Source organism: Passer domesticus, chromosome 6 (genome assembly GCF_036417665.1).
Source record: "Passer domesticus isolate bPasDom1 chromosome 6, bPasDom1.hap1, whole genome shotgun sequence".
NCBI classification, from domain to species: domain Eukaryota; kingdom Metazoa; phylum Chordata; class Aves; order Passeriformes; family Passeridae; genus Passer; species Passer domesticus.
In genome coordinates, this window is record NC_087479.1 from 60,135,464 (window position 1) to 60,160,813 (window position 25,350).

Consider the following 25,350-nt stretch of genomic DNA (forward strand, 5'->3'; position numbering starts at 1 on the left):
GGAACTGAGGGACAGCGGGAAGCCGAGAGACAGCGGGGCCAGAGGGGAGCCGAGGGCCAGCGGGATGCGGCGCTGGGCGCTGGTGGCCGCGCTGGTGGCCGCGCTGTGCGGGCCCGCGGCGGGCGGCGGGCGGCGGCGGGCGGCCAGCCTGGGCGAGATGCTGCGGGAGGTGGAGGCGCTGATGGAGGACACGCAGCACAAGCTGCGCAACGCCGTGCAGGAGGTGAGGGGGCGCGGGGGGCTCTCTGCTGCCGTACCGGGGGCAGCCCGGCCGCGCTCCGCATGGCCCGGAGGAGCCGGAGCCCCGGTGCCCGCCCGCCCTCGGGGCTCGCCCGGTGCGCATCCCGGCATGGGCCGGGCCAGCGTGCGGCTGGAGCCCGGAGCGAGGAAGGGACGGTGCGTGGCGGGGGAGGAGCGGAGGGAAGAGGTACGGGAGCGTCTTTGTGCCGCAGGAGCTCAGGGTGTCCCGGGCCGGGATTCAGGGCTGTAAGCGTCCTGAGAATGTGCGGAGAAGCAGCTTGCTTGTGGTGTAATTGCGTGTCTTGGTCTCAAACTGCTGGCCCAGAATTGCCCAGGATCCGTTTCAAAGCCAGAAACTGAGTCCGGACTCCAAGCCATTGTCTCATATGGTTGTCAAAACACCTTGTCTCTGCACTCCTTTCTTGCGTGCTTTTCTTTCCCCTACCTGTTAAGCATCTTCCTTTCAAGTTCTCTTTTCCTCTCATTCAAAAATACTTAGTCTACAAAAACCTGTAACTGACAACCTGCTGCAGAAACCGACCTTGGTTTACTATAATTAAATGATTTCGGACCTTTTCCTGTCCTCTGGATGGTTTCTGAAATCTGCCACTGTTATCCACTTGATTTAGACTGCAAATGCATTGAGACAAACCATTCTTTACAATGCTGCAAAGATGCTTAAGGGTGTAATCAGAATTCCTGCCTGTTTTTCTGTAGTCAGTTCTGGATTGCTGCCTGCATGCAGTGCAAAGTGTGAATTGTTTGAGCAGAGTCTTAGGAGATAAATGGTTTGCACTTAGAAAGATTTGTAGCTGTTATTTAAAATAAACAGACACACACCAGAAGGAGAGATTTTGTCTTGGGTAAAGTCCTGTTGTTCATCCTGGTTGAGCTTTTGCCTCCAGCTCTGTTAGGGTGGTTGCAAATAAAAGGACACAATTTATTCTTGGCTGTTTACAAGATTCACACCCTTCTTCATCCCACAAAGACAGCCGGAACTGAAACAAGGAATTAAATTCTGGATGTGTGCACCCTCAGCCACAGGGCTGCCTCTGGTAACTCCAAGGGGCTTTTGTTTCTCCCTCTTACCAGGATATTTTCTCTTCTTTGTCAGAATGGAAAATCTGCCTCAAGTTTTCAGTGGTTTTCTGTGAAGAGCAGAAAGCTGGGCTCTCGACTGACACCAGCCTGTGCAGATACCAAATTGCCACTGGCCTGTGCACTTTTTCCCCCGCAGGGACTGACTTTGCCTTCAGCAGCCCAGAGCTCAAGGGTTTAGCTCAGCCCTGTTTTTCTGGCCCATGAAAAGAGCAGCTGCAGGCAGTGTCTGGAGCAGGTAGTGTCTGTCACTGCACAGGAGGCGTGGCTTGGTCCTTTTTGTGACATTTCTGCTAATTTTCAGTTGTTTTCAGTATGTTTTTTTCACTGGGCAGATGGAAGCTGAAGAGGAAGGGGCAAGAAAGCTGTCAGAAGTCAGCTTTGAGGACTTGCCTCCCAACTACCATAACGAGTCCAACACGGAAACCAGAGTGGGCAACAGAACTGTTCAGACCCATCAAGAAATTGATAAGGTATGAGAAAACTTGTATATGGTGAGCTCTCTTAAACACATTTTCTTCAAACCTCCCCCTCCCACCCCCAGCCCAGTTTTACGTGTTTATTCACAAAATAATTTGGAGTTAAAATTTTCCTGATGATAATTGCTTTGGGGTTTGATTGGGTCTTCTGTGCTTGGCGTTGTTAAGGACACCTGTCATGAAAAGTTAGTGTGAAGTAGCAATTTATTTTGAAAAAGGGCCTGCTAAAAATAGGATGCAGCTACAGCTATTACATGGGGAAAGAAAACCCAACCATCTCCTGCTCAGTTGGCTCCTTTACAGTGTCATTTTAAATAGACAAGGAGGTAGCTCTGTCATCTGCTTTCCCCCTCAGATTGTGACTTATTAAGAGTGACAGCAAAATGGGAAGAAAAGAGTGGGTGGGAGTGGGTTAATTATTGCAGGATGTAGGATTGAGAGTAACAAAGGACTAATAAAAACTGTAGCTTGATATTTTGTTCTTTTCTGGTGTCAGGTTACAGATAACAAAACTGGATCAACAGTTTTTTCTGAGACAGTTATTACATCTATAAGAGATGGAGAAAACAAAAGGAATCATGTAAGTGAGCACGTTTCTTTCCTTTTGAAAATCAAACAAAACTTTGGGTTCCTTGCTCAGAAGGCTGTGACAGAGCTCACCTTAACAAAATTTTGGAATGTTTTGAAACACGCAAAACTATTGGGGTAAGCAGTCAAAAATGTTTGTGATTTTAATTAGTTTAACTTCGGAATTTTATGACTTGGTAATGGAGTTCCAGTGTTGTGGTTAATAGACATGTTTGACTCTCCAATTTGTCTGTCAAATGTAAATGTTGAATAGCAAAGATAGTTACACAGCCATTTCCAGTGAGTGTAGATAAATCCTTAGCATAACAGTGATCTTGTCTTCCATTAAAATATTGCTTCATCGATTTTAACAGTTGAAAATAACCCCAGATCATTCATTTATGAGGAATCTTTGGGACGACATATGGCTCTGTTTGCTTTTCAAGCATAACACAGTGATGGACAGCTGGTTATGAAATGCCACTTTGAGGAAAAGGGAGAGAGATGGGACAATAAATCCCCCTCCCCTTGTTTAAAGACTCTCAGGGGAGTTTAAAAGACAAGTATATTCTTTACACGAGTCTTGCAAGCACAGGTACATTTGTTAAACATCAGCAATCACATGAGAAATTCAGCACATACCACTGCTTTAAAAAATTGGGTTTTCTTTGGTTATAGTCTTACCAAAATGGATTCTTTTTTGTGCTCTTACTAAGTCTGGGCTTGCCAGGTTTCCTCTGATGGCTGCCTTCATCTGACTAATAGTTTGTGATTTGATTTACTTCAACATACCCTGGCTTTTTTTAGAAGAACTTACCTCCAGTTCTTTCACAGAAGCAACTCTGTAACTATTTTATAAATGGAATTATGGAAATTATTTTTTAGATGTAATTATGGAAAAATTATGTCAGTAGTTCCGATTTTAAGGGATACAGAACCTGCAATTAGTGCCCCTTTTCTAAAGTTTTCCCTCTTGCAAGCTCATGTTTTTAAACTGCTATTTAAGCTTGAAAATGGCAAGTAGCAAAATATAGCACACACAAGCAACTTCACCTTTTTTCTTTTTACTATTTTCCAAAGCTTGTAGCTTAAGTGAAAACTCAAGGTATAAAATAAATTGTAACTATTCTAAACTACATCTGATTCTATACAAAGTATTAACATCCCACACAGTGCTTTTTAATAATGAGATTATGCATAACTAAGACAATCTAAACGTTTTTTTTTTCCCAAGCAAATGTGATCATCTTCAAACCCAGTGTACAAAGGCAAACTTTTTTAACCTTCTTAGCACTGTAACACAACACTTTTTTCTTCTTTCTAGTAATATGATAAATAATTTTAAAAAGCAATACCTTTTTTTGTGGGTTTGTTTGTGTTTTTTTTAATGTTAATAGAAGTATATCTATTAGCTTTCAGTTCTCTTTTTTGAAAGAGATTTTTAATCTGGTGTCTAGGGAGAGTGAACCAGGGAACTGGAAGAATATAGCAACACTAGTGATGTTTCATAATATATTTGGCTTGCCTGTGGTGTCTAATCATTCTCACAGCTGTAAAAATTATTTCTAGATTAACTTTCTCCAGGTTTCATACAAAGTTCCTTATAAGCTTCATATATCAAGGTACAGCTGCATTCTCCATCTGGAAGTTTGCCTCACTGACCAAGCCAGTGCTGCATCCAGAGCTCTCACAGTGCTCAGAGCTCCAGCTGAAGGATGTGAAGGCTGAATACAGATTTTTGTCAGCCTTGGTGTGGCTCTGAAGCAAGAACAACCAGAGCTGGTCCTGCCAGCTCCTCCTCACTTCCATCCTGCACCCCTTGGTCACCAGCACCTTCCTGCAGGCTGCAGGAGCAGAGCAGAGCTGTTAACGCTTATTTTCCCCCTCACACTCATTCTGAACTTTCAGCATGCCCACGGTACAAACACCTTATTTAGAGGTTGCCAACTTAGAGGAAAAGCAGCCTCCAGATGTACTTGGCCCTTGTTTAAGGAGAGCCTGAAATTAATGTGACTAAGAGATGCCTAAAAGGAGTAAATCTGAAAATGCTTTCAAACTTTAGACATGAAGGAGGAATATGAATCACTTTTGCTATTACAAGGGCAAAGAAATATTGTAGGAGTAATGCAATTAAGAATTGGAAGATTTGGGTTACAGCAAGGAAAGAAGTGGTGCTGTGGAGAGATCTGTGAAGTAGAAGAAAAACTTTGTCCAAATTAGAAGGCACTGTTGCTTAGGTGTGTAAACTTAAGGTAAAAGTATTGGGAAATGAGTTACAGAAAACTTTGCACTGGGCCCTTAGATCACTTCTATGTATACAAATTTTCATACCTGAAGTTTTGTGTGACATTGTGACATGTTCTGGTCACTCTCCAGGCCACAGGCTTCACACAGGTGGTGGAAGAGTGATTCCACTGGTTCAGTGGGCTCAGTTTATAGCCTTAACTTATGCAAGTTAGGGATTCCCACAGCTCCTGCTCTTTACGAATTTGGTTGGTAGAAAGAAGAATTTTCCAAGCACTGTCACAAACCACGTGCTCTGAAATTTAAACTCTGTGTAATTCATTACTGTAGTAATTTGTGATAACTGGAACCTTCATTTTATATTTATTTTCTGTGCTGAGTTATAAGCCTCTGAAATCACTGGAAGCTTTTCATGTGATGTTTTTGGACTTTGAGAGATGACACAAGAGCCTCACAAGAAGGCAAAGAAGTGTCTTCGTTACAATAATAAATCCACTTATTGGCTGGAATGAGAAATCCAGCACTGGAGAGGCAGCTTGGTGGAAAGCAGGTTGTGCCTGCATTTTAAATCACAGTGCTTGTGCTCCTGAAGCAGGTACCAATACATACACAAGCAGAGCATGTAAATAAATGTACATAAGCTTGTACACGTACATAAAGTGGAGGTATTAGAGAAACACAGGGAAAATCCTCCACACACAGACTTTTCCTTTCAGACTGTTTCCCCCTGGCTCTGCATCACAGCAGCATTCTCCTCAGACTGCTCTTTGTTAGTGGTGGTTCCTTTGACAGTGCTTTTGTGGCCAGGGGTGTTTGGAGTCTCCAGAAGTGGAGTTGGGCTCGTTGCCATTTCTGGCAATGCAATCCAGTTCCTCAGAGGCACTGCATTACTGGGAGGCCCCATGTACATTCCCAGACTCACATTCACTTTCTCAGATGTCACTGAGGGCTGGCAGTCACCCCTGTGGATGTCAGGCTTCAATCCAGCAGGCTTGTGTCTTTATAGAGGCCAAACACAGGCAAGAGATAGCTGGATGGGCATAAAGTCTGTGGAGGGTTTGACATCCATTTGTTCCTGGATTTAAGTCTCAAATACTCTGTAATTTGCTTCTTCAGGGAGCATTGGGTAGCTTGAAATTTAATAAAGTATTTCCAGTCAAAAGTTCAAGAGCACAGCAAAAAATAACAGCATTCCTCATTATCCTATGAAAATCAAAACCTTTTCTAGCCTGTTGGCTAGGCCTATTTCAGGTGTGATATATTAGCCTGACCAAGGAAAAGCAAGGATGAAAAATAAAAGGAAGCAAAACTGGTACTGGTAAGGTTTGCTACAGAAAGATTAGTTACATTTCTTCTCACTTCTGTTCAGAGCAGTAATTTACTCTCTATTCTGTTATAAGCTCTCTCTTCTAATTCAAAGCTAGTGTATCTGAGCTTTTTTTCTTCTCTCTAGGAATATGATAAATAATTTTAAAAAGCAATACCTCTTTTTGTGGGTTTGTTTGCAGGTTGTTATTTTTTTTTTCAAATTTTAATAGATGTATATCTGTTAGCTTTCAGTTCTCTTTTTTGAAAGAGATTTTTAATGATGCTGGTGTCTAGGGAGAGTGAACCAGGGAACTGGAAGAATATAATGCATTTCTCATTTCACTTTGGCACTGTGGAGCAGATTCTTTTGCTTGCCCCTGGTGGCAGAGGCTCTTGAGGGCAGGGCTGTGCCTCCTCTGTGGTTACACAGCACAGGTCAAAGTTTCTTTGTGGGAGGGTGTTTAGAGCTGCCCTCGGTGTGGTTCTGTGCAGGTTGCTTGCTGTTCCTCCACCAGGCAGGGAGTGCCTGTGTGCACACTTGTACTGGGGCCACACCTGCTGCAAACACAGCAGCTGCTGCCTCAGGGATTTAAACACCAGCACGTTGTTAGAAGGAGACCCTGGCATGCCCAGGCCTCCATTTCCATGATGAAGGCTGCTCTTTGCACTCCTGGAGCTCGGGGCAGGGAGGTGTCACTGTGAAACAGCTTTTACAGGCTGACCTGGCAGGTTCTGGTTTGTCTGTACAGACAGGACAGATGGCATCCCTTCCATAACAGCCTCATTTAAACCTTTTGTCAGCCTTTATCTACTCTAGCAGGAAAGTACTAAAAATAAGGAAAACAGTTCTATTTCCCCTTTTTCTAGAGAAAACCAGTGTTTTAAATGGTTGAGCTGCAACTCTTCAAGCTTCCAGTTCCCTGCTGATATCCAGAGCTGCCAAAGTAACCACTTGGTTTCTCTTTGGGCACCTTCTGTATGATTTCACCAACCATGTTCTCAGCCACATGTACTGGAGCTGCTCTCTTTGAGGCTCTTACTGCTCCAGGGAGAGGAGTTCCTACCAGTGCTCTGTAGAAAGGAAGCTTTGGAAATTGAGAAGGAAAATCGATGGAATGGAAATTGCAATTTTTCCATCAGCAGCACTGCAGGAGAGGAGTCAAAGGCAGAAGTTTGAAAATGCAGAATCTTGGTGTTGACTTCTGCTCCCTAATATCTCAGGGAGGACCCTTGTTTTGGGCAGTCCTACATTTGGATCCAGTTTTTTTGTTGCTTTTTTCACAGAACCTTTAGTCCCTGGTGACTTGCACTCAACAACCTTAAACTATCAATAGACACACTAAGTGCATTCCTGGGTTGAAATCCAGGTCTCTGTCTAGCCAAAAATCACGTAATATCTAAATCTGGTAGGTTTTGTATACTTACTAATTTAATTCCCTAGTACTCTTAAGTCTGCTTTTCTGTTAGCTGTCCAGCCTGCTCTGCTCCATTAATCATTGGGCCAGTGCAGTTCTGTTCTGCACAGCACCCACCCTTTGGGTAATCTTTGGTGGAGGAGCAGATAAGGCAAATTGTACTTGTTTTGGAGAACCATGGCTCCTCAAATAGGCGTGGTTAGACATCTTTAGCCAATTCCTAATGTTTTACTGAACCCTCTTTTTTGGTTTCCTTTCCAGTTTTGGTCTTGGCAATGTAGAATATGAAGCTTTGGGGCAAGTGTTCATGGGGACAAGTAGCCTGTGTTTGTTAGAGTAGAAAATGATGTGGAGGAGGATGCAAAAGAGAAAGAGGATTTAGCTAAAGATGAGAAGAATTGTTCAATTAACATTCTGAGTTGCTCTTATTAATCTGGAGTGTTTTCAGACTGTGAATCTTGTTGTAGAGAAGGACTTATTTTTTTATGGAGGGAGTGATGGACTGTGTGCATATCTGTGAGACTTCACAGATAACTCCATAAGCAGCAAATGCTCCTTAGCGATGCAAAAGCTATTAAGAGATTTAATTTAGGTCATGGATGAGGGGATGGCCTTATTGCCCGTCACAGAGTATCTAAACCCAGTGGTTTAGACAGTCATCTGATGTTCACTGGGCTATGGCCAAAAACCAATCTGAATGTTAGCCTCAGTGAATGGAAAGACCTGACAGGAGGAGTTTGAAATACAAGTGTCAAGTCTGAACCTGGACAAAGAAACTTCTCCGAGGAGGAAGGTGGGAAATCCCTGTAACTACCAGCTGCCTGACACACTCCTCAGGGTCCACATCTTGGTTTGCTAGGCTTGGCCCACCCTGGGCTGGTTTTCTCTCTGGGAAGGCTGTGTGGGAAGCTGTGTGTGCACACAGAGCAGCAGGAGTGGACAGTGAGCACAGACATCAGGGGCTTGTGTGACCCTGCAGGGTGCAGAGGCCACGGTGTGAGCAGTGAGACTCAGTTCCCACTCACTCAGCTCTGGGGCTCACTGACCCTGAGCAAAAAAGCAGTGGGAGCAGCTGCCAGACCTTACCAGGGGCAGGAGAAACAAGGGGCTACTCCTAATTAAAGGTATCAAATCCTGCTCTCCTTTATATCACTGGGAGTCTGAAGCAGTGTAGGTAACTTTAGTAAATTTGCTTGGTTAGTAATGAAAAAAAAGTGCTAAAAGAGTGACTAGGATTTCTCTCATATTTTCTGCTAGTCTACTTTAATTTAAGTTGGTATGTTTTCTGTCGAGTCAAGGAAACAAAACTATGTAGTACTAACAGATATTCCAAAAGTCTTCATTAGCCAATCCAGTCTATGCCTGTGTTTAGAATTGTTAAGAAATTTGCCAGATCCTCATGTGCTGTAATGTGGTATTTCTATTCCAGCTAAACCCCAAAGAAAAAGAATATTTTTATCAGGTTGCCTGAAGAGTCACCTCATCGTTTTTCTCTCCCTGGACTGTTATCCTTTGAGTTACTAAATACTGATGAGAAAAAACTCTTCTTGTGATAGATTTCTCCTCACCAGGAATGCCCTGTCACTGTAAGACAGTGGCAGTGCCTAGAGCTGATTCAATGTTCTGGGCATGGTTGGTGGGAGAAGGTTGGTAAACCAGTGAGTTCTCCTGAAGGGTACAAAACTCCCTCTCCAGCCAGTGCTTCACCAGTGTCCATGCACCCCTTCTGAAGCTCTCAGCATTCTTGTTGGGGTTGTGGGAATAAGTCCTGCCTTGTCTGAAGCTTTCCATGTACAGGGAGGAGTGAAGGTTCCTGCTTCTCCCTTGTTTGCACGCCGCTTGCCACAACTCCTCTGCCAGCAAGCCGTGGTAAGGGAGCAGTGCGAGTCAGAGGGAGGCTGTTTGCCTTTTCCCTGGGTTTGGTTCAGTTTTCCCACTCACAACATGCTGAGTTTGGGGATCCAGGGCTGTGCAATTGCATTTTATAGATCATGTCCAAGGGAGATATAAAAACAAATCACCATTACTGATCTTGCTTTCTGCCGCTCCTAGATCGATCTGTTTATTCTAGGAGAAATGTTTGGGGTTTTCTTCTCTTTTATGGTAACATCCATTCAGAAAAGTGAATCTTTTATGTGGGCTAGTGGCAATTTTGTGATCTCGTGATATATAGGTGCCTTTTGCTGAGAGGTGAGGCAAGCCAGGCAGGTGTTCTGTCTGAAAACACAACCAGCCGTGGTCAGAGAACACAGATCAGTATCACTTTTTTTTTTCTTTTTTTTTTTTCTTTTTTTTCCCTCTTAAATGGTGGCTTAGATTTCCAGGCAAGCAATCTGATGCAACAGCAAAAGGTTACTTTTTATTTGAATTTTGATTTTATTTTGAATTTGATTTTAAGTCGTGTATAGGCATTGTCACTGTATTACAGTGACAGGGCATTTTTGGTGAGGAGAAATCTATCTCCAGAAGAGCTTTCTCTATTCAGTATTTAACCACTCAAAGGATAACAGTCCAGGGAGAGAAAAACGGTGAGGTGACTCTTCAGGCAACCTGATAAAAATATTCTTTTTCTTTGGGGTTTAGCTGGAATAGAAATACCACATTACAGCACATGAGGATCTGGCAAATTTCTTAACAATTCTAAACACAGGCATAGACTGGATTGGCTAATGAAGACTTTTGGAATATCTGTTAGTACTACATAGTTTTGTTTCCCTGACTCACAGAAAACAGAAACCATGATTTCTTTATTGAAGGTTCCTCACCAGTGTTTCTTTCCCCTTGCCATACACATGTAGCAAATTAATCATGAGAGGAAAAGCTTTAAGGCAAATGAGAAATTTTTTTCCACTGGTTGTGATTACATGACTTAATCCATTGTCTCCAGCAGCTGCTTATTTGAGATTTTAACTGAAACCATGTTATCTAATTAAGCAGCAAGCCTTAGCTGGAAGGGTAACCACAGCTGAGTTGTAAGGGTAACAGTAGCTAAGGCTTTAGGAAATACAGGCTACAGCACTGGATGTATTGCAGAGGTATTTTTAAAAAATCTTTTATTTGCATCTGTTACAATCTTGGAATGGTTGAGCTTGATACAGAGGATGCAGATAGATGGGTTAAAGCTGCTTACATCTGTGTTGTCATAGGTAAGGTGGCAGAATTTGCTGTGGCCCAATAGCATGGTTCCATAAATGATGAGCCTAAGTCTTATGTAATCTTTGCCTGGACTTGAGGAGGGTTAGATTCTACAAAATCTGTAAAATGATACTGGTTTTATACCAGTGAGAAGGAGGAGAGAGAATGAATGTGATGGGTGATTGCTCAGCCTTCTGTGCATTTGTGTGGAGTGAGGAAGAGATGTGAGATGCTACCAGTCCAGCTTGATGGTGTTTTGCACTATGATTTATTAAGCTAAACCATGGAAATTGAGGGAAAGTGGTGAATTGAAGTTGTTTCTGTTTAGTTGTGTTTCATGAAAGGTTTGGCAAAAGGGAAGGGAGGGAGGGAGGGAGGGAGGGAGGGAGGAAGGAAGGAAGGAAGGAAGGAAGGAAGGAAGGAAGGAAGGAAGGAAGGAAGGAAGGAAGGAAGGAAGGAAGGAAGGAAGGAAGGAAGGAAGGAAGGAAGGAAGGAAGGAAGGAAGGAAGGAAGGAAGGAAGGAAGGAAGGAAGGAAGGAAGGAAGGAAGGAAGGAAGGAAGGAAGGAAGGAAGGAAGGAAGGAAGGAAGCTCTGTAGAATAGTAGTTTGAAATGCAGTGCCTCAAGAAATGAATTTCTGTGTCAGCTGAATGAGTCTCGACTTTGTCCTCCCATGTGATTCACAAAGAGCATTTTGGCTTCTTTTGTGGAGTGAGTGTCTGGCTGGCCTGTGAGAGGCTGAGTCACTGATAGCACTGAGGGACACCACGCTGGTGATTACATCTCGTGGTCCTTCACCTCTGCAGCTTACACAGAGGGTCCCCCTCCCCTATCCTACCTGAGCTGATCCTCACCTTCATAACAAGTCCCCTTCTCTCTTCCAGCCTTATATATTATAATGCAGCATGATTGTACTAAAGGCACACAGGGTGGGGTGTGAGTTCTGGATCTGTTTACTTGTTATTCTGTGTGGAAATGACTCAGAGCCTCCTTCTGAATTTATATCACATGAGGAATCCCTCAAACTTCTTCCCTTAGAAAGTCCAGGGGGAGAAGCAGTATCTTAGGACATGTAGAGAGTTTGACATCATGGTGTCAGGCAAAGGGGAGCCTTAGTGGTTTTCCTGGGTCCAGGAAATCTGTCAGCAATGGAAAGTTTTGGTCCCCTGGTAGGTGTTTGTCTTGGACTTCATACATGGTGGAAATCTGCAATACATTCATATTCTTATGTTCCTTTTGGAAGGACAAAAAGAGTGTGCTGAAGACTCTTGTGCACAAGAAATGTTTTTTGTTTCTTTCTCATTTGTGTTTGTTTAGGAAATGGAATGAATATTCATGAACAGTCATCATCTCATGTTGTCAATATCCTCTAGGCACATGATTTCAGATGGAAAATTAAATTAAGGGAATAATAAAATAAAAGAGGCTCTTTTGTAATCCCAACAATTGCCCCAAAGAGGAGGTCTTGACAAAGCTTCAAAGAGTCAACACCTATGACCCAAATGCCTATTTCATCCTTAGGCAGACATGGATCTCTTGTTCCCAAAATCCTTGTGTGCTGGAGATGATTTATTTCACTGCTGTTTCTGTAATTCAAACCCCTTCTTCTTCCATCTACGGCTCATAAAATAAACTATTCCATTTCTTCTATAGTAAAAGCAGTCTCCTACACTGTCAGCTCTGACATGGGAAAAATCCATTGAATGTGGATCCTTACCAATGTACTTCTGTTCCAGTATTATTATCTTTGGCTGGTACCTTAAACAGAATTAGTAAGTCTGTTGAAACTGTAGACTACAAAAAAAGTTTATTATAAAGGAACAAAGCCCATAAAATTCAGGATTTGAAATCAGTTCGGTGAGGGATGGGGCACAGGTCAACATCTTACTCTCAGTGTGCTACACTTAATTTGGTGGTGAAGATTAGCCAGCAGCTATTAAGTACAGAAATCTTGTTTTCAAAGGCTTTTCTTTTCATCCAGCTGTTTCACATCCTCACTGTGTACAGCTAGTCTGCGTTGTTTTGCTTTTACAGATTTGCAAAACTGCCATAGTTCAGTAGTGAATCACAGAGACTTTTTAGCTGCCAGTTGCAGAGACAAGAGCAGCCTGCATTCAAACTCAGCTCCTGGGGAGCATCACTGTCTCAAAGCTGTGTTCTGTGTGGTCACTGCTGCTCACAGAAAGTGGCACTTCAGAGCTTTGTGGCACAGCCCCACAGTGGCTTCACAACTGCTGCTGGAGCTCAGGACATTTGGAATAAAACCCAGGGTCTCTCACACCACGAGTGTTTAGACACATCTCCTGGTTATCAAAGAGTTGTTGTTCTCCCATCAACAGATCCACAGGTAGATGCATTTCTCACTTAGGACCATTAATTGCAAACTCATTAGGAAAACTTTATTTATAAACATGTATTTTGACCTCACATACACATAAATATATATATATATATATATATACACACACACAGACACAGTCCTTTTCTTCTTTCCATGTTAGATAGCTCTTAGTTTCCAGACTAAGTTAATTACCTGACCAATATATGATTTATGAGGGTTTTCTACTAAATTAGGATAGTTCTCATGTGCCCTCTTTGATACCATTGCAAAATAGATTGAAATGAGTACTTGGCTCTGTGTTTCCTACACGAGAGCATTTGCAGAAGCTGGTAGTCCTGCCAAGATCAGTTTGTTATTACTGAGGGAAAAAAGGTGAGGGAAGAAAATTAAGTGGCTGCTTCTGCAGAGTGACCTGCTATTAAATTATTACAAGGCATTCAGAGAGATTTTGGCCAAGAGTGAACAGAGCATGATCTGAGAGCACCTAGGCACCATTTTTCTCACTATTCTGAGGCATTTGCCAGGAATATTTTGGCTTTGTTTCTTTGGGTTGTAGTTTCTTCTTTCATTGGAGTCAATTCCTTGAAGCTGTGGATAAGATTATATTTTATTTTTTTTTTTCCTCTTTGGACATTGAGCATTAGCTGCATAAGGGTCTGATCAGTGACAGGATCGCTGTTTGTGTGGTGGGAATAAGCAGGTAGTGTAGAAAGGGATGCAGTTCTTACACTGGTGGTGGGCAGTTTATTGGGGATCACAGCCTGCCTCAATAATTCCCTTTTTGACAGCATGTTAAGGCTAACGTGGCTGTGTTGCTTTTGGTACCTAAGGCCAAGCTCAGGTGCCTTCAGGCCACTTTCAGTTATGTCATGTAGACATACTTTGCCTCCATTTATATTGTGGCATGTGGAGAACCCGCAATGAAGTTTTTCCAAATAAAATGTTTCTGGGAAATGGGGGAGAAGGAATCGGATGAGATTAGCTCTATGGGGAAGTTCAAGACAAAGCCTAGGGATTTGTTTTCTGTTGTTTATTGGTTTTGAGCTCAGCAGTCACATTCCTGTTGAGCAGCCACCCAAAGAGCTGGCTTTCCCCACAGCACTGACCCCCAACACAGCTTGCAGCTCATGTCTGCTCTTTTTAGGACGTCTGTTTTTTTACAGAAGTTCCTAGTTTTATGAGTGTTGTGTGCTTGGCAGGACAGCAGTGAAAGACTTGCACTGCTGGAAAGTATTACAGAGGTTTTGAGGTATTTCAAGGCAAATGAATACGTATCTCATTAAAGACAAATGTATTATGTGCCCTGTCTAGACAACTGAGAGATTAGGAACCGGAATGCTACTGCATTTCAAATTAAGGTAGTAATTTTCATAAAACAATATTCCATTATATGTAATTCTGCCTTTTTTAAAAATACATGTAGGATATAAAACAGGTTTTATGCTTCTTTTTTTTCCTTACTACTCAGCAGTTTTTTGCCATCTGCTGCAGTAATGGAGAGCAGCCCTGCGTGAAACAACTTGCAGAAATTGAAACAAAACCTGGAAGGGGATTTGTAAACACAGAAATGTTAACTCTTCGAAGGACTCACCTCTGAGAGATGTCAGTTCCACTGTGAACATGGCACTGCAGCCACAGCTGGAATTGTTGCTGTCTCACGGGTGCGGTTGGGTGAGCTCTGGCATGTTTGGGAAGGATCTGTAGCTGTGGTTTATGGAGGCTAACACTCAGTTTTTCCTGAGTTGTAGGTTTTTTGAAAAAGGAATTGCTTTGTATTTATATATTTAATAAACTTGTAAAGGGGCTTTTGTTCAGAGAAGCTTTTGGAGGACAGTTGTCCTGAAATACAGTGAGAGGGTGCTCCCATGCGTTTCCAAGGTTGTTACTAAAACTCATTTTCTAATTGCCACAATTGCTCTAGTGGCATTGCTTCCTGTGTTGTGTTTCTGATGGCAGAACTTCTTCAGCTCTCCAAAATTATTGATTATTGCCTCTACACTTCATGGCTTGGGCACCTGAAACACATGGAGGGTTAGGAATGAACGCTTTGGAAGGGCTGTTTTGGCTTACCAGCTGTGCAGAAAACAATCCTGCCTCTCTCCTCAGCTCCTGCAGAAGTTTATAGGCACAAATTTTACCTGGATCACAGTATGCCAGCAAACTGAGCCATGTAGATTACACTGGGAGGGGAAAAGGGGTTCTCTTGCTTGATTCTCAGTGTTCCCATGCCAGAGAACCACAGAAACATATTAAGTCATGGTCATGCCTTCCTCTGCTTTCTTGGGTTCTAAACTAAAGAGTAAAGATCCCAGGAGAGATAGTCTCACTCAAGACAGTCCCTGACAAATATTAGCTGAAGAAATTAATAGTGAAGAGCTTTGTTTAAAGTTATCTTTGAAGAAGAACTTTCTGAGCATGTGGAGGCAGGGTGAGTGTGAGTGGGGAGAGGGAATGGACAAATCAAATGCCAGTTGTGAATTTAAAATCAATGAGTCAATTTTGAAGGTTAGACATTATCAGAATACTTTTTAGTCTACAATTAGGGTTTTAATTAAGAATTAAGGGGGAAAAGATCAAAGCAAAATGAGTGTTATTTCAGTACATACTGTATCACCAGCAAAACAGCATTAAATGTACTGCCATAGTGAGGCACAGAAGCCAGATGAACACTGCCAAAGACAGTGGGTTTCTGTATGAAAGCTGGTTAACTCTGGCCTTTGTGTCTTGCTTTCATGACTTGAAATGAGAAATTGTTGGCTTGTCCCTGTTGATCCTCCTTGGTGTGGGCAGAGGGTGATGTGATCCACCCCGGGGTGGGGTGGATGCAGTCCAGCAGCCAGCCCAGTCTGCAGAGCTGCCTGCAGCACCTTCCAGCCCAGTGCTGCAGGTTGGTACATCACACAGAGAAAATTATTTTATTTTGTGCCTTTCCACGTGTGTGCAAGGGCCTGAGAGAAAGTGTTCCTGTCAAAGCTTGTCCCAGCAGCTCTGGCCTGCACACTCAGACCTGCCCCAGTTTCAGCGTCTGCGAGCTGCCACGTTCAGCTATCACCAACATCACTTACTGCTTTATTTTCAAATAAAATGGACACTGACCTTTCTTTAGGAAAGAAATAATCTTTGACATGATCTACCAAAGACAAGAAACCATAAGTTTCTTTCAGCAGCAATTGTTTGAGACGACTTAGGAACCTTTTCCATGATTTTCATTTTTTTGGTGGGTTTTTTTGTTGGTTTTTTTTTTTTCCCCTGTTGATTTTGGAACAGATCGTAGTGCCCAAATAGCTTCCAGGTGCTGCAGGATATTCACTGCAGAGAACAATATTATAATAAGAATCCACAGAATGCTGAGTGTGCCCTTACAGGTACATGGCATGGGATTCTCCATCCTGGCCTCTGTTGTTGGTGGGTCCCAGTACACCCATTAATAAATAGGCAGTGCTGCTTCCACTCTGTATTACTCCCAAACAGCCTATTCCTTTGCCACAGCATTAACTGTTAGTACACCAAACTGGATTTCAGAGAGATGTACATCATTATCAGTGTGCCTAACTCTGTCTGTAAGTTATCTGCCCAACTTGTATGTTCTGCTGCACATCAGAAGCCAGCACTCCCTCTCTCAGTTTACCCAGTTGCTCCTGCAATGACAAAATATTCTGAGAGATAATTTAGTTTTGCAATTCCAGGAAAAAATGGATTGTTCAGAATCTGCTGCAGCTGATGAAGGAGTTCAGATTTGCTCCTTGTCCAGCAACTATTCTGTCTAAAGGTAGCTGAATCAGAAAAGGTCCTTGCCTGATTAAATAAGGAAAAATAAATAATTAAAAGAGGATATGGTCACACATCTGCATGTAAGCACAACTGAGCTCTGCATTAACTCTGGGTGTCTGGGTGGGGTAAATTGGTGTGGAGTGTGGCACACAACTTCACAGAGCACACATGAAGTGCCTTTGCCATGCCAGAAAGAAAACCACAAAGAGATTTTTTTTCCTTGACTGGAAACTCTCATAAAACTGAATGTCTGAAGTGGTGGGACGCAATTCAGTAAGGGGAAAAAGTTTTTTGGTGTGGGACTCATTAATTCAGGAGAAAGCAGCAGCTGGAGAATTGCAGCTTTAGTGTTAGGTGTTTTAGAGCTAGAATTATTCCATGAGCTTAGAGCAATCATGGCAAGATTTCTCCTTTGTAGAGAAGGACAGTGGAAAACCTGACTACAGTGAGACCTGGTTGTTTGCCTGAAAGGGGATGGAACAGGAGTGAAACAGTCTGTTCTGGGTATGGTTTATACAGGGCATTCATAAAAGCAGCTGACAAAGCAACAAACACAAAGCTGGCCTAGAAGGGCATAGCTGCTGAAGAGAGGAGGCTGGCTGCTCACTTGGAGCCACAAAACCTCCAACATACTGCATAGCATTTGGATGTTTGCATTTTGGTCCACCTGATTATGTAGCAACAGAAAAGAAAACAAACAAACAAACAAACAACAACAACAAAAACCACCACCAAAAAAACCCAACCACACACAGTATTGGGATAATGAAGTAGAAAAACATTGCAATAATTTATAGCAGCATAGACCTGGTTATACTAATTCCTTCAAACAGCTAAAATTACTCCTTCTGAATTATAAACACATAACCTGAATGTTGAGTTGTGGACTGGAAAAGAGTCAGGCCCCAGACTGTTTATCTTCTGTTCTGTGTTCTGAGTAATCAAACAGTCTCAAGTTGTGTCAAGGGAAATATAGGTTGGATATTAGGGAAAAGTTTTTTACAGGAAGGGTGATAAAGCTCTGGAATGGCTGCCCAGGGAGGTGGTGCAGTCCCCATCCCTGGGTGTGTTTAACAAAGCCTGGATGTGGCACTGGGTGCCAGGGCTTAGTTGAGGTGTTGGGGCTGGGTTGGACTCGATGATCTTGAAGGTCTCTTCCACCCCAGTGATTCTGTGAATTTGCACATAAATGAACGTAGTAATCTCTTGGAAAACATCTGAGGTGGCCAGAATGGGTAACTTAGACAAGGCTGATTCCTGCAGAGCAGCCTTGCCTCTCACAGGGCAAGAACCCCCCTAAAGGCTGAATCTGGAAGAGATCTGAAGAAAAGGAGAAGCTTAGTGGGAACTTTCAGTAGAGGTTGCACAGGTGATTTGCTTCAGCAAGTGAGATTAGTGTCTGCCAAAGAGCAGTCAAGTGCTTACTTCAGAGAATTCAGGGATTTTTGTGTAATCCCTTTTTCTTTTTTTCCTTTTTCCTTTTCACTAAGAGTGGTACAAACCAGTGCTGGACAGGTCACAAACAGGTGACTCGGAACAGTGCTATGAGTTATTCTTTTGTTGACTAAATTGTTTCCATCCTGGAGGAAAAAAAAATAGAGAAGAGGGTTAATCAAAAAGTTTTTGAGAGGTAACCATTAGATGGGAAAACACCCCCTCCCTGTGAACCAGACATGAGGATGCAAAAATATATCACTCTCACTCTCTGTGTTCTCCTCACTGCCAGGGGCTCAGGAAGTGAAGCCACCCAGCAATTTGAGGCCAGAGGGTTTAGATAAGCCAGGGAGAGGGCACTGGTCTGTTACAGAGCTGTGAATGAACAAAGAACCCCAGCAAGCTTCTTGTCTTGATTCCCAAATAAGAAATATAATCAATGAAGAGCTTTTTTGGTAAATCACTCTTTTATCCTTTTCTCCAGGAGTGTATCATTGATGAAGACTGTGAACCAGGGAAGTATTGCCAGTTCTCCACCTTGGAATACAAATGTCAGCTCTGCAAGCCCCAGCACACAGTAAGTACTGAATGAGATGGGATTTCATGTGATCTTTAGAAACTCAGGAATTTATTGTTGCTGATGTCAGCAAGTCAAAATTGACAGGAAAGAAGCTTCAAAGCTTTCTGCATGAGGGTAAAAAAATTTCCTGTTAATAGCAAGTAATTAAAAATCAAGATTGTGATGGCCCAACACCTATCCCCCTCCCCACCTTTTCTTTTCAGTTCTCAGCAGAACACTTGTAGGATAGAGAAAGTAAAAACTGGATCCTAGCTACTCTTGTGTTGGAAAGTGAGCTCAGGCTGAAGGAGGTGGGATCAATTCCCTGACCTAGAACCTTGACAGCTACAGAGCATTTTTCTCTTTAATTAGCAGGTCTTAGTAGTGCCAGTGTAGTCCTGCTCTTTGCCCTGTGTTAAGCACTTCCTGTGGGATCCACTGGAAAAGAAATACAGGTTTTGTATGGCTGCCCAGATGGGGCTTTACACAGACGGGAAAAAGCTGCAGAAATGCTGACCTGCTAGGACTATTTAAGACTGTTAATCAGACTACCTAAAAAAGGAAACAAAGTGACACACATGGCTTTTATTACGTTGATTTCTTAGGCGTGTGTAGTTGAAACACTGGGCAATTGTCATACAAAGCAACCTTTAGCTAGAAATTCACAAAGAGATTTTTTTCAGAGAGATTTTTTTCAAAGATTCTTGGTTACCAATGAGGTCTGGTTCTTACTACAACTGAAAAACAGATTTTAGTAAGACTTTTTTTTTTTTGCTTTGCTCTTTGAAAACAATTCTTCTGAAAAAATTGTAAATTCCTGACTGCATTTGACAATGGGAAAAAAATCAGTAATGTTCTCCATTGATGACGTTTCATTTATTAATTTTTTGTTTCCCTTGACTGCAGAAGAGAGGAGCCCAGGGAGAGCTTAGAGCAGCATTTCAGTACCTAAAGGGGCTACAAGAGAGCTGGAGAGGGACATTTTGCAGGTGCATGAAGTGACAGATAAGGGGGAATGGCTGTAAATTGTAAGAGAGCAGGGATGGATGGGGTATTGGGCAGGAATTGTTCCCTGTGAGGGTGGGCAGGCCCTGGCACAGGGTGCCCAGAGCAGCTGGGGCTGCCCCTGGATCCCTGGCAGTGCCCAAGGCCAGGCTGGATGGAGTGCTGCTACTCTGCTGTGGAGGTTCCTGTCTGGCAGTAGTTCCAGGTGTGCTTCAGTTGAGAAATTGAGCAGTTCTGCTTAAACAGTGGCAATATGAGATCTATTTAAAGTACTCACTGTGGTGCTCAGGCCCAGGGCCCAGTTCTGAGCGCAGCTGTGTGAGGTGCCATGTGCTGAGTGCTGAAGTGCCAGGTTTATCCCATGCCTTTGCCCTTGGCAGCCCTGCTCACGGGATGTGGAGTGCTGTGGGGAGCAGCTCTGCGTGTGGGGCCAGTGCAGGAGATCCTCTTCCAGAGGGGAGAACGGCACCATCTGTGAGACCCAGCACGACTGCAACCCTGGCACGTGCTGTGCTTTTCACAAAGGTAACTGGCCTCTGTCCTGTCATCTCAGCCTGCAGGAGCCTTGGTATTTGGCTCTTTTTAGCCCGGGGGAAGTGGTTAAATCTCTGCAGAATCAGCAGGTTGTTATCCCTTGGCCTGTGGAATGCACTGAAAGAAGAAAACTTTGATAGAATTAGGAGTGAGAAACAGCCTGATGGGATGCATGCTGGTGAAAGCAAAGCCTGTTGCACACTAGAGATGAGGCCAGCAGCAGAAGCACAAAAATGCACATTTCTAAAGGGGAGTTCTGTGTCAAATTTACACACAATTGAGCAAAAATGATAGAATTACAAATGTGCAGAAGTTAATGAGCTGGCTGAAAGTGGCTTCACCTTCCTCTCAGCAGGCAGCCCATCAGAATCAGGCTGCAGATACATTTCATACTCCGAGTTTCATGTGGGCCTTCCAGGGCATCACACCATGCAGTGGTGACCAGGCAGCCAGATACACTGAGGAATGATGTCCCAGATCATGTTGTCAGTCCACATGGGAATGGGAAACTTCATTTACAGGAGGGAGCACAGAGGACAAGGATCAGTCCCCAATCCTGTTTGATTTGGGTCCAGTTTCTTCTGCTGTTTTATACCCACCAGCTCTCACTGCATTTATCACAGTTTACTTACTTTATTCTTTATTTATTTATTTGTTTATTTTTAAATTGTATTTCTTTATTTTATTATTTTATTCACTTTTTAAATCTATTTATTTATTTTATTTCTCATTTTATTTCTTTATTTTTAATTTATTATTTAATTAATTTATCACAGTTATTTTAGTAGTGACAGGACACAATTCCAGCCAGCTCCCTACACCAGGTACACACTTCCCTAGCTTTTTTCCTTGCTGTGAGCCAGAGCACACCTTGGGTTGGGCCTGTCCCACTCTCCACCCTGCTGCTGGATCAGGCTGCAGGGCATTCCAGGAAAACAAAGGAGAAAGCTCCAGCACCATTTAAAAGTGAAGAGGATCTGCTCAGCTTCCCCATGTTGATGTTGAGTATTACATAGTGGACCTTCAGTGCTAAGTAAGTTTGGTTAGGAAGGAACAAAATACATAGTTATTGAGAAAAATTTATATATATATATATCTCAGTAGGTAAGAATATTGATGAATATTGATAGAACACACTTGTTAGAACATAAAATAATGCTATTGATTAATAACAATGAATTTTTATTCCCCGTGGCTGTCTGCTTTAGCAGGGCAGGGTTTTTCAGGTTAGGCCTAACCTCAAGGCCTTTCTCCATCACTAGAGAGTTGCAAATGATTGTTCTAATAAAGATGTGCATTTTTATATAAAACTGTAGCAAACTGTGGAGTATTTGCTGCTCAGTATATAATGTTTTGAAACTGGGAACTGATAGGTCATGTACATTAAAGCACATGTGTCTCTGCATGCATACACATATATGTGGGTTTTGACCCAATCTGATTTAAAAACTTAGAGTTTGAATTCTTCTCATGTTTCATCCTGCCATATGAAGTGACTGAAGACAAGAGGAAGAAGGGAGGTTTTCTAGGAACATCTGGAAGAGCTGAATTCCAGACTGAGACTAGGAGCTACTGACATGAGGAAACCCAAAGGACACAGCCTTCTTAATAATTTCTTACATAGGCTGAAATTCAGCCCTGTGTAGAAATGAGGGTGCCGAGGCCCAGATGCCATCAGACAGCTTTGCCCACAGCAGAACTGATAAAATAAATATCTCAGTTGTAGTTTTTGTGATCTCATTAGTTTCTAACAGTTGCCGTGTATTTGCAGCCTCTGCAAAGAAATAGAAAAAAATAACAGAGTTTAAGATAGAGATGTCTCTATTCAGATTTCAGACCATTAGTGCTACTCATTGCAAAGGATTCCCTGTAATGTTAGTTTTCTTGGGATTACAAGAGTTTGGAATCTCCAAGGGATGGAGCTGTGCTGTACTGCCTTGACAGCAGTCTCTGAGTCAAGCTGATCTTGCTCATTAAGGATGAACTTCAAATGTCTCACTCCCCCTTGGTGGAAAAAACATGGTTATGGCTCCCTGTCACGTAAGGGAACTTGAAAAGAGGTTGAGCCTGTCTTTTTATATCTTGCATGCAGAATTAAACATGGGGTCACCCCAGTTTAGCAGACAGCTAAGGACTTCTCCTAAAATGCCTTTCCCTTGGCCTGCAGAGCTTCTGTTTCCTGTGTGCACACCCTTACCTGAGGAAGGTGAGCCCTGCCATGATCCTTCAAACAGACTTCTCAACCTCATCACCTGGGACCTGGAGCCCGATGGAGTGCTGGAGCAGTGCCCCTGTGCCAGTGGCTTGAGCTGCCAGCCTCAGAGGTGAGCACAAAGCTGGGCAAACAAGTTGCTTGGCACTTTAGAGGGGCCTGTTTCTGTGCTCAATAGCTACAGAACTCGCAGGTTCTGCCTCGCTAGAAAAAGTTTTGACAGTTTTTCTCATCAGTAACATTGAAACCTTTTGCTTTGTCCCACACAGATGTGCCTAATTGAGTTTGGCAACACATTAATCCAGTGTGAATTAAGTGTGTGAATTAATGAGGCTGGTACTGCTTTTTAATCAGTCAGTGCTACCAGCTGTTGAAATGCATCATTCCAATTTCATTCTTTGCATACAGTCCCTGTCCACCAATTCTCTATGTGAGACTGGGCTTCTGTCAGATTTTTGCTTGTTTTAGAAAGTAAGATATGTTACAGGAATTTTAATACAAATTTTTCATAGGTCATGCTTTTAATATTTCTTTAAAAGGAGTTATTTGTATTGTCAGCAACTTCTTTTTCAGAAAGTGAGATCATCTCAGTTTTGCTAAAAGCATTTTTAGAAAACCAATGTTTTCTGTGAAATAAACTCTCCAAGTTTTCTCCTACACTTCCAGCACCATATTAACTTCCAACAAGGCATCATAGCTGGGATAGAGATGCAGATTAATATTTCTCTCTTCTCTGTCCAACTCTATGTTTTTTCATGCATGAAAAGGAATTGGGTAACATTTTGTTTCATAAATGTCATCTAAAGAAGCAAGCAGAGCTGATCCCATCCTATCAGCACCAAAATTTTTGTTACTGCACCATTAACCTCAGGGAAGGTCTGTCAGCAAATATCAGGTCTAGTAAGAACAATGTTTCAGATGAGGATACAGAAACACAGAAATTAATTGGGGTGTGAACATAGCTGAACTGTCCAGAAGTTTCTATCTGAATTTGAAGATTCAAGTGACTTTTTTTTTGTTACCTGTTTATTTTGAGGTAAACACTGCTGTTGTTTACCAGGATCAAACATTTTGTGCTGTTAGGATTTCTGTTTGTGGAAATCACATTTATAACTCACCAGCTGTCAAGCGTGTAACAATCAGGTGCTTGTGAAGCCAGCTAGGGTAGATGCATTGTGCATTTAGCATGTTTTCATATGGAGGGAATGGAGAATTTCACAGAGTAGCAGAACACAAACTGCTGTACTGTGTGACCAGATGTGCCTTTCCCCAACAGCCACAGCACTACATCTGTGTGTCAGCTGTCTGCCAATGAAACGCAGCGCACTGAAAAAGAAGATCCCTTAGTCATGGATGAGATGCCCTTTCTCAGCCTGATCCCTCAAGATCTCCTCTCTGATTATGAGGAGAGCAGTGTCATCCAGGAAGTGCGCAGAGAATTAGAAAGCCTGGAGGACCAAGCAGGTTTGAAACTTGAGCCTGAGTCAGCTCAAGAGCTGGTTTTGGGAGATGAAATCTAAAACCCAAAGCACCCGGTTTAGTTAGTTATTTCTAGATTTTTTTTTTGTTTAGTATATTGCTTGTATGAATCCTGAACACACACTACTGGATAGAAGTGCAATAAAGAAGGTCTTCAAGGAGCATTCTTCTCTGTGCACCAAACCTGCATGTCCCTGTGGAATTCATGCTACTGTGGAATTCATTCAGTCCCTGCCTTCAAACCTTCTGCCAAATGGGAACCATAGGAGTGCTCCTCTGGATTTGTACTTTCCTCTTGTATGTCAGAAATAAACTTCTTCGTACTTGTACTCATTAAAAAATACGCACAAGCATAAATCATTTTAAGTTGCTAGTAACTATAGAAGTGATTATTTTTACCATCTTAAAAGGTCATTGATTTAAAAAATCAATAGCAAGCTAAGAGTAAAATCTGATCCCCAAACTCCCCAGCTACCAGCTGTCTCACCAGTTTGGTACCATGGCTCCTCCACTATTAATGGTTTTCTGATAGATTTCACCATCTGTTCTTGCACATGGTTAAACAAGATGTGCGGTTCCAGCCAAGGAACTTCTCATGGTGCTTCTTCCCAAATAATCCCAATTGCTCCTGTCTAGTTAGGAACAGCAGACCACCAATAACAAGAGCAGGTGTAAGACTGTGCTACCAATCTGCACACCTTTCCCCACTTCTGGTGTAAGAAGGCTTTTCAATAAATTCCTTGGGTACCAGAATTAATAATTAATAGCCATTATTGCTATAAACAGGGAGGATAATATTTCATTGTTCAAAACGATCTTAGTTTTGGTTTATGGATTCTACAACCCATTCTCACACCAACACACACACACAGACATCGTCTCTAAGAGTTCACTGGGTCTACCCTCCCTTTCTATCCCAAATACAATAAATGTGCTTTAGACAGCCCCATCTATACAAAGAGAAGGAATTAAATGCCACTCTTACTTTCCTATTTAAAAACATATCCATGAGAGCAGTTAACTCTCTGTAAATACTGCCCTCTTAAGGACAGTATTCTCAAGTTCTTGGTGCTGCCATCCCCGGATTTAATCTCTACATTTCTGCCTTTCCAAATACCCTAGTGTGAGGAAAATTCACGATTCATTTCTCTTCCAGAAGATCTAAGGATGCTTTAGCAGTCTCTATCTGTGGTAAGTGGCAGTTCAATGAAGTAGCCTACCTAGGGGATGGTATTTCCCTCTCTGCTCCCTTTGCACCCACTTCCAACCTCACACACATCGGCCAAGAGGCAGCACAGGACAGTGGGAGGAGGAATAACGAGGGAATGCCTCTGTGCAGTGCCTGCTTCTCAAGCTGCCAGATTCCTCAGCATTTTCAGGTTGCCAGCATGCAAGGAAGAACTCAAGGTTCTGTTACTGAACACCCCTTTCCCTCTGAAGCAGAATTTAGCTGTCAGTCATACTTGGAACTTGGAGGTTTCACTGGTGAGAAATTCAGTCCTGGAAAAGGAAACCCACAGTTGAAGAAAA

At 42.6% G+C, this 25,350-nt stretch overlaps 1 protein-coding gene across 1 annotated transcript; it reads left to right on the plus strand.

Moving 5' to 3' along the window:
• The first annotated feature begins 64 nt into the window (after nt 1–64).
• DKK3 (dickkopf WNT signaling pathway inhibitor 3) lies at nt 65–24,161 on the plus strand. Its single transcript, XM_064426184.1, has 7 exons — nt 65–223; nt 1,674–1,811; nt 2,314–2,397; nt 18,516–18,608; nt 19,976–20,120; nt 22,297–22,453; nt 23,618–24,161. The coding sequence occupies exons 1-7, from the start codon at nt 65–67 to the stop codon at nt 23,859–23,861; spliced, it is 1,020 nt and encodes a 339-aa protein (XP_064282254.1). The 3' UTR covers nt 23,862–24,161.
• The last annotated feature ends 1,189 nt before the right edge of the window (nt 24,162–25,350 follow it).